This window comes from Diorhabda carinulata, chromosome 4 (genome assembly GCF_026250575.1).
Source record: "Diorhabda carinulata isolate Delta chromosome 4, icDioCari1.1, whole genome shotgun sequence".
Lineage (NCBI taxonomy): Eukaryota > Metazoa > Arthropoda > Insecta > Coleoptera > Chrysomelidae > Diorhabda > Diorhabda carinulata.
Genome location: NC_079463.1, coordinates 32,099,993 through 32,109,992, shown reverse-complemented (window position 1 = coordinate 32,109,992; position 10,000 = coordinate 32,099,993). Strand labels below are relative to the sequence as shown.

The 10,000-nt window shown below is 29.4% G+C and overlaps 1 protein-coding gene across 5 annotated transcripts; it reads left to right on the top strand.

Annotated features, from left to right (window-relative positions):
* The first annotated feature begins 363 nt into the window (after positions 1 to 363).
* Positions 364 to 9,358, top strand: LOC130893475 (ubiquitin-like-conjugating enzyme ATG10). 5 transcript variants are annotated; one of them, XM_057799648.1, is made up of 7 exons: positions 5,532 to 5,594; positions 5,637 to 5,757; positions 6,944 to 7,052; positions 7,616 to 7,772; positions 8,783 to 8,868; positions 9,054 to 9,136; positions 9,227 to 9,358. In XM_057799648.1, exons 3-7 carry the CDS (start codon positions 6,948 to 6,950, stop codon positions 9,309 to 9,311), a joined length of 516 nt encoding a protein of 171 aa, XP_057655631.1. In that variant the 5' UTR covers positions 5,532 to 5,594; positions 5,637 to 5,757; positions 6,944 to 6,947; the 3' UTR covers positions 9,312 to 9,358. The 5 variants fall into 5 exon arrangements, with proteins under 5 accessions (XP_057655634.1, XP_057655632.1, XP_057655631.1 ...); XM_057799647.1 differs by having other exon boundaries at positions 5,543 to 5,594; positions 5,654 to 5,769; XM_057799646.1 differs by having other exon boundaries at positions 5,545 to 5,594; positions 5,654 to 5,757.
* Positions 9,359 to 10,000: the final 642 nt, after the last annotated feature.

The window sequence follows — 10,000 nt, the reverse complement described above, 5'->3', positions numbered from 1 at the left end:
AAATTTAGTTAATTTTTTTGTAATTTTTCAAAATAAAATTAATATTATATATATATATATATATATATATATATATATATATATATATATATATATATATATATATAAATTGAAATTGAATGTTTTCCGGACATCCTGTAAAATTTTTAAATGTTCGTAATTGTTTCTTACACTACAACAAAAAAAACCATCGAAAAATTCGTTAGTAGAATACATTTACGACAATATCGATTTTTCTCAAGATACTCGGCAACATCGCGCCGTCATGTGTTCGTTATTATAATATTCGTGTCAGTTATAAATGAAATTTCAACTGAATCTGAACTTAACCCGTTTCAAATCGAATAAATTATACGACACTTTCGATTTATTTCGAATAGATCAAAGTCGAGAATGTTGTAAATCTACTGATAGTAGTTTCGTCCTAAAATGTGCCTCAAGTCGATCTGTGCATCGATTTTTATTATAGGGGCTGACGACCTCTCACCGGTAATTAACCTCATTTTTTAGTTTCAGCTCACTTGGATACGACCTTGAATTTAAAAATGATCACTCTTCAAACATACATACAGTTCAACGACTTATTTTAGAAGCAACGTTTTTTTTTAGGCCCGCCTAAGTAAGTTCCGGTTTAGAATTAACAATAAGAAATTTATAAACTCGACAATTTTTTTTTATTAATATAAAAATCAACAATAAATAATTGGTTCGAAATATCAATAGAAATTTTATCGATTATCAACAATAAATATGGTAATTCATGTTGTGGTTGTGGGGAAATTTAATGTTCAGTAGGATTGAGCGAAGTAAAAAAAACTACGAGGGTTGTTTGAAAAGTGTATCTTCTATGAACTCTTTCCAGTTCTGAGTACGTCAATGTCAGATTTGACGTATTCGCTCATTGTTGCCATATTTCAAAACTTATGTAGCAACCTTCGTATTTATTCAAATGCAAATTATAGAATACGTCGAAAATTATTGTTTTTTCTGTACATCCTAACCTTATATTTTCATGGTGATTTTTCATATTAAACTAAATTGATTTTGCATTGAAAGAAACGTGATTTATAACTAGATTTGACATATTCACAGCAGTGTTGCCATATCTCAAAACTTTAGTAGCAACCCTCGTATCAGCGCAATAGGTTAAATTCAATTAAAATTTTGTTGAGAAGGTATATAATATTTACTTTTTTTTTTCACTGTATACATTTTCAAATAAGGTACGGAAATAAATAAATTCCGAGACCTTAAATGCAAAAATTTTCCTTATAAGTAAACAAAAAAAGCCGGATATTCATTTCCTATTTTATTATTATTTTCTACATAATTCTACTGACGTCAAATTCTACGAAATCGTTAAACCCACATCTAAACAGATTCCTTCAATCCCTGACGTATTTTGTTTACGGAGATGTGTCACCCATTCAGTTATGTTATTAGATGATTCGTAAACTTGAAATATTTAGATGATTTGTTATTTTTCGTGGTATTCAATCAAAAATAGATCTAATCTAATTACAAAAATTTTATTTACTTGATATACCATTTAATAGTATCTGAACTTTACACGATTATTTATAGAAATATTTTCTTATGTTAAAATATATTTTTACGACGGTCCTGGTCAGTTGAACACGTGCTAACCCTGTGAATTTTCGTCATTTGTATTTAAAATGAATCAGAAGACTTAAACATGCAGGGTTGTCAGATGTATTTCATAAAACTTGGTTTTAAATTCATAGAAAACCGCACATTTTCTTCCAAATTATGTCAAATTTTACAGAAAATGGCAGGTTTTGTGTATATCACAAATATCATATTTTTTTATATTCATAAAAGATATATGATCGTCACTACAATCGAACTACTCGTAATTAGGGTTAATGCTAAAAAAATAACTGGATAACAACATAGACCATTCATTATAAAGCTTTGAAATGCTAAAATTAGAAAGAGAATGGAAGCTACAATTTTTTAGCTAGAGTTCTGACAGCAAGCTCGCGAGTGTGTATAACATAACAATTCGAAATAATTTATAAGTAACTATCGACTCCCATCTCTATTGTTTGTATTGTAACCATGCATACCAATTTGTGACGTACAAGTCATGCGAAACGGACGTCATTCGAACTTTTGGTTAGCAACCGCTATCACTTTTTAATGTTTGGTTTCTGACGATTACGGCATGACGTATGGTTATTATTAATTTATTTATAATTTTTCAAATGTAACTTAAATACGATAAACAAACGATATCGCGTCAAAGAGTCCAATCGAAATTATCAGAAAAAGAAGAATAATGATTTATAACTTCAAATTGATGCCGGTAAGTTCAGATTTTTTTATAATTTTGGCAACAACGAACCGGTATTTGTCTGCTTCGCCGCAACCAATCTGTGGCATTGCGACATGGCCTGCGAGACTCAGTCTGATTTACATAGCACAAAAAACGAGAAATATCTTACTTTTTACGCGATTCTAAAAGGAAGATCTGAATACTTTTTGATTTGAGACATTTTAAATAAAATTATGATCTGTGTCCTTCAAATAACCTTTCTAATTCCCCATTGTTAATAATACCACAAAGAAACAGACGTTTATGAGAATATTCCGTTATCAATTTTGAAGAAAATATTAAAATAAAAATAAGTAAGAGAAAACGAAAACGTTCCACACAAAACACGATTTTTATTCATTATTTTATTAATATATATGATATAGTAACAATATATGGCAAAAAATTGATACGAGGGGAAACCAAAAACATCAAAAATCTAACGATGCCATAGCACTTACGGAAATAAGTGTTAGTGTGATCTAAAATGGTCTAAAGCTTGGAACTTGGATTTCTAATGATGCACAATATGGTCTAACACAATCTAGAGTGATCTAACTTGATTTAAATTCAAGTACGGTGATATAAAAAATCGAAAAGGATGTTTAAAGATGTACAGTATAGTCTATAACAATCTAGAGTGATCTAACTTAATTTAAATTCAAGTACGATGTTGTAAACTAATCGAAAAGGATGTCTAATGATGAACAGTATAGTCTAACACAATCTAGAGTGATCTAACTTGATTTAAATCCAAGTACGGTGTTGTAAACTAATCGAAAAGGATGTCTAAAGATGTACAGTATAGTCTAACACAATCTAGAGTGATCTAACTTGATTTAAATCCAAGTACGGTGTTGTAAACTAATCGAAAAGGATGTCTAAAGATGTACAGTATAGTCTAAAACAATCTAGAGTGATCTAAGAGTGTGTATCATCAGATGGCATGAAATTATATAACAAAATATATATTAGAACTCAGTGACGCTTGATGTTATCGCTTTCAGTTAGGAAATTTTAACTTAAAAGTGTATATATGCCATAAAACAAATAATTTTCGTTGAGAACCCGTTACAATGTAAAATAATAACAAATGTGTCACGTTTCTAGCAAAATTTGTTAAGTAAATACCCATAAACCATACCATGGCATTTTTCATTGTTTGTGGAGAACCCATTAGTCATTTTATGAAGGGTAAGGATGGTTGTATTGTCAAAAAAACGTACCTGAGCAGGTAGTTCGTCATTTTTATGTGGAACAGCTATTTCTTAATGGTAAATGAAAGAAAATATGATCGTTAACCGTTTGGTTTGAAAGACAGCTGCTAATATACTAAATGAAAAAAGATAGATAGTTTGGGGAATTGCTGTGGGACATAAATAATCTCCCTTCATAGAATTCAAGAGAAATAGATAAATGTTGTTGATAGAGCAGAGTGAATGTACGTGTTTCGAAATTATAAGAAAAGGTCCTCGAGAGATATCTTCGATCTGATGATAAATTTTTAGTGACAACTTCCGTTTCAATTTCGAATTTTTGGTTAAAAAAATTACGAGAATAGTAAACGAAAATTTACCCTCTAAACTTTACTACTACATATATAAAAGAAAAAATTGTAGTATTTTATGTAAATTTACCTCAATATCAATTATATTTTAACATGAAATTAGTATATTAGTAGATTTTATCTAGTCCTGACCTGATAAAGGAACTAAAGTGTCAGAAACACGTAGAACGACCTCCAAATACTAAATAAAATCTCCTAATTAGGTACGTGAAATACAAATTTGAAGTCATAAGACGTAATAATGATATAAAAAGTGCAAAAACATTTCAAAAAAAAAACGAACAAAACTTAACCTCAACAATATGTGCAAATATTGAAATACCTATATACATAATGACGTATATTTCGTAAATAGTATTGTAGACGTATAAATTATAGTTAAAACAAATTTATTTATAATTATCCATAATAAATCTACGTTATTTAAAATAATAAATTAGTTATTTTTAACACGAGTTTAGCGGCGTTACCCGACATAACCTATAATTTTCCTCAATATAAAATAATATTTTAATAGAAACTTACTTACCATTTATGATTATTCGGATGGTTACTGAAGATTCGTTCACTATAAGAATATATTCACAACAATATCTACCCAAATCTTTTAGCAAAGCACCAGAAACAAGAACGAACAGGGAACTGGAATTGCAACAAAAAATTGTAAGACGTTAAAGAGGCGGTCTATCATACAAGTCGGTATTTAGGAACCTATTTGTTTATAATATTCCTTTAAGAATTTTAACCAAATCTAAATGAAGAGATAAAAGTTTAATAATAGATTGATAAAAACACGTATATTTAAAATATATGCTAATATAATTAAAACATATAAGAATGATTATCAAAATCACGTTATTTTACTTGTCTCATATTCACGCTGGATAAAATGAAGGTCGTATTATCAAATATCTGGTTAATTTGATAATTACCAATACAAATGCTTTAAAACATCCATTTTAAATAGTTATAAAACCCAGATAGTAGGTTTCATATCTATTGTGGTTCAACTTGTTTTTTAATCTGAAAACTAATGAATTTAAATATTCAAATTTAGTGCGTTATTTTAGGTCGTGATGTATAATTCTAAATTATTTTGTGTGAAAATATAAAATTTGATGATTGTAGTTTGTACTTCGTTCCCATCTCTATACAGAGCACATGGTCTCAAAATTCCGCACTACTCTTAACCAGTATCTTCAACTTTTCTTAACACGCAATAATCCCCAACAACGTATGTCGTGGTTTAGAACCACGCCCGTATAAGGCAGACTTTCGTAACGTTGCCAAATCATCATAATATCTACGAATAATTGATAACGCAAAATTGTTAGAAAATTATTTTATTTAAATATTTTATTTCCTCGAAAATATATCCATCATTCAGTAGCTAACCAGACCACAAGTAGTAAATTATAATATTTTACATGTCTAACAATAACCTAAACTATTTATTTATAGAATTCGTAATGTGTTTTTCTAAAATTTCAAGTATTTGATTAATACATTAAATTCGTAAATATTTATACCATACAGATATTTGACCTATTCGGTAAACCCACTCAATTTTGTATTTATGTTTTCAATGTGGGTTTAAATTCGTATTCTCGGCTTGTTAACGTTGGCAACAACGTTAAATAGTAACGGTCGCGATGACTTGCGAAAAGTTTTGTTGGCGCAGAGCTAAAGGTAAACCGATAATTTCTGAGAAACCAACTATGAGAATTTAAGTTTTTATATTATTCTAGTTAGTATGACATTTTGAAGATATTTACATTTACCGGAATTGTTTTGAGATAAATTTTCTCGAAATATGTTGTAACTAGAATAAATCGATCGATGAATGTATCAGGTACGGCTTCAGGTAACTTCATTTTTGAAATAGTAATAGTTCCTAAATCATTATGAATAGTTTTTTGCTGCTTTTAGTCATTTTCATTTGTTTTGTTAGCAACTTCGACTTTCATTAATTTTATCCGTTGTATAAATGTATTGAAAGCGTCTGTAGGCGTCGTGACGTACAACGCCTACGCTAGCAAGTAGGTCGATATACTTTCAATCTAAAGCTATTGTGAATTCCATCATTTTGTTTCCCATTATATTTTTATCGATTATATCCTCACCTTAGTTTCATAAAATCGGAATCGAGGAAAATTCCATTAGTATTCCGAAACGTTATAGCATGATATAATTAAAAAAAAGTTATTGTTGTGTTTTTTTGGAAGTAGTCATAATCCTGACGTAATCTTCTGATGATATAGAGGGGCTTAAAACATTTTGGATTAATAACTATTCACCCGTTCCATCAGTAACGACTTCATAATATTCTCACATCTCTAATATTTCTTCACATGAAATAAATAACGCCAAAATTTACTTCCAATGAATCATGTAGAATCTTTGTTTGTTGGAAATGCATTTTTGTCTAGACTGTGGAGGCGTTTAATAATTATTTCGAATAACTGAAGATAACTTGTTTGTTTCCCATAAAACTGTCAAATTTTTACGATTATTTTATTCAAATCAAAAGTCCTATTGTTCGGAGACCTTCGACGCGTCCCAGTTTCGCGCCTAAGTGGTCACATAAATTTTAACTGTGTAATTCTTGTAATTATTTCACTAACAGGGTTAACCGGTGCATAAACGGCGAAGTTTGTGATTTAAACCCTTAGTTAGAAGAGGTTGTGTTAAATTGCGAGGAAGATCTGACGAAAAAAATCAATTAAAATGTCTACCGGTCATTTTTAATAATTACACGTAATTTCATTCACCCATTATTAGATCCGTAGTTTAATTATGTAAATTTAACATTGTTATTTCGATTACGCGAATAAAATAAGCAATTAACCGTTGATTTAATAGAAATAATTGAAATATCAGAAATTCACGGACAGCTGATCTCCGCCATGATTTTCTCACGCGGCAACATCGAGTTGTCACGTGAACAATTTGTGAAGAACAGATACTTGTTTATTTTATAATATATACTATAAAAATTATTCTGATTGCTGTATATTCAACTTTGTTTTGATTTACAGCAAAATGGATAAAAAAATATCGATAGAATTATTCCAAAACAATATTGAAGAAATCATAAAAATTTCCAACAAATTATTTGACAGTTGGAAATTGATTTCGGTAGAATCGGTACGTATTGTTTAAAACAAGTATATATCATATACAATGAGTTCGAAAAGTGATGATTATTTAGAAATAAATGTATTGTTTGTCGTATTTGTAGTTGTTTATAACGTTGATTTAATAGATGGCGCTTCTAATCTTATGATTTCAAAGTCCTTGTATAGGAAAGTCTGAACACGAGCGGTCGGTCACGCGATTGGTTGGCTTCGAGGTAATAAATTAATGGCGGCTGCAATAAGAGAAGCGCGCGCGCAAAACAGTATTCAAATGATCGAACAATGATATTGATTATTGAAACATATTATATTGGGATATATATTCAAAGTTTTATGGGGGAATTAATATTTATAGATATGAATAATAGAATTACAAAAAGAGACCAGTCAAATGCAAGTCTGGTCTGTCTTGTTTTGTTTACATTCGCGAGACCATGTGACAGGAGATGAACGGATAGAATAGAAAAGGAAACAGAGTTCTCTCTCTTACACATGAGCGTTACAGCTCATGTCCAGGCTTTCATATACATGGACTTTTATATGATATAAACTATCTAGTAGTGTTTGTTATAGGGTACAGAAAATAACAAATTCATTGTAAAAAAGCAGGTAGTTGTTTTAACACATCCCGAAGAACCTGATAAAAAATTGATAACAAATTTCGAATATCACATTGCGTTTAGTATTAGTTATGGTGTACCTGTACTCTGTTTTAACATATGGAAACAAAGTATGTATATTTCTGACTTGTATAGGTTATATAATTAATAATTAACAATAAAATATAATATTTTTATGATATTTCGTGTTGTCGAAGTTGATTTAACAAAGAAATATTAATACGAAGTCTGTGAGAAAAGTAATTAGACTGGCAACGCTGGACAGTTGCGTAATTAGGAGGGCGAACCTGGTGCATTACAAAAATTAACTAAAATACGTTATTTGTTCACAAGATTAAATATATCACACAATATATAGGATTTTTGACTTTTTTTATATCCTATTATTGATAAACTAAGTCTGGAATACTGCGTTAATATTGGGAAAACGTATTTAAAGAAAATGGCTTCGTTAATTCGTCTACGCCCACGCTACGTCACTGGATTTAGAACGACGTTTCTTCCGATAACCACTGTCATTGAAAGTTTATTTAATAATAGAGATGATGAGTGACTAGTTACATTTAAACACTTGATATTTATTCCACGAGTAATTATGCTTAAAAATCTTACAATAATTAATTATGAACTAAAAGAACTAAAATAAATAGTCGCTCAATTGATTTTTTTAAAACAGCCAATAAGCGTCGAGTATTGCTACACATACACTTTATATGTCTCTTGGGTATGTATATGCATAACGGCATCGGTTATTATAGTTTTTTGTTAAAGTGAAATATAGTATTTAGTTTGTGAGTGTAAAAATGAGCCAAAATCAAAAAGAAACTGTAAAGAAATGTGGTAAATTTCGCGCACTTTCCTTGAGTGACAGATACAATATGGCCGTTTTCTGATTTCCGGTCAGTTACTAGGTATACATCAAATTATTAGCTAATAACTCTTATTTTTGTTCGATGACCGCGATAACGACTGACACCATTAGAAAAATAAATTTCTAACCCATCACTCCAATTTATATATTCATATATCGCGGAAATTCCGATTTAATTTGTAATCAAAGAATTTAATTATGGCTCTCATCAAAAATATGTAAAAAGGGTTATACAAAAAAATTTTTCAGGCGGTTCGATGTTATCATTGGAAGAATATTGGCGCTACAACGTCAGATTTAACGAATGTAATATGTATGAAACTATAACGCAAATTGTAAGTTAAAAATTATTCGTCGCCTTTTTTATACTGTTTTCCGATACTGCTCTAATAACAATCTATCACCTTTAATGTAGAGATGGGTATATATACCTTACTCCAATCAAGGGCAATGACACTTATACATCTCTTTTTAATTAATCTGTAGTTTTCACACGAAATACAATTTTTTGTATTTATAGGATCACCCTGTACTTAATCAACCGTTTTTTACTTTACATCCTTGTAAAACTCAAGAAATTCTAGAACCATTAATGGAAAAAAGGTATAGTCAAAATTTACGTTTTTTTACACGTGATATAGTACCTCAAATGTCTTTAAATATACTATACTTTCATTGATATTTTTTTTTCAGTAAGAATCCAGTTATTTCATGGTTAAGTGTCGTAGCGCCTTTTGTGCAACTAGAATTACTCGACGACTATATAAAAATATGCTAATTTTTAATATAAATCGAATAAATACGTTATTTAAAGTAAAAATAAATCGTTTTATATATAAGACTTTGTTACTATGACAACACAAGTTCACTAAACTTTACTAATAATGCAATACTGCCAACACGTAACAAGAGAAATACCATAAAGCGCTCTTACTCCAAGTAGGTACAGTGTTCTATACAGTTTCGTTCGGAGGTTTTATCTCTTTAACGCATTATACTTACACCATTAATACTTTTTATACACTTTACATTTCGATTTATACGAATAAAAATTATGTAAAACAAAATGTCTACAGTCCATGTATGTTTGTGTTCATCGAAATCTCTCCTTCGATTATTCCTATAGTTCAGTGGTTCCGAATATAAAGTTCCATGATTCCGCAGAAGTCTTCTTTTTTTGGTAATTGTAAACCTATGAAGCTATGATATAACATGACATATAAGAATCGTCATAGATTAAATAGGGATATTAGAGGACTAGGAATAATTTTGAAGCAAATTGTTTATATTAGTTAAATCAATTATTATTTATAATAAAAAACTTCAATTTTTAGAAAATTAATATAATGTATGTATATTTATTATTTAATTTCCATAGAAAGCGTTGTTTCTAAAACTACATAAAAAAAACCGACTATGTTATACATCGTAATCGGAAATAATTAAACTTCATGGTATTTGCTTTTA

Excerpts from the sequence above, each read along its gene's own strand:
- LOC130893475 (XM_057799651.1), top strand. The coding sequence starts at position 6,948 with ATGGATAAAAAAATATCGATAGAATTATTCCAAAACAATATTGAAGAA. Across the intron at positions 7,773-8,782 it reads TTTTAACATATGGAAACAAA|GCGGTTCGATGTTATCATTG; the intron begins GTATGTATATTT and ends AAAATTTTTCAG. Across the intron at positions 8,869-9,053 it reads ATGAAACTATAACGCAAATT|GATCACCCTGTACTTAATCA; the intron begins GTAAGTTAAAAA and ends TTGTATTTATAG.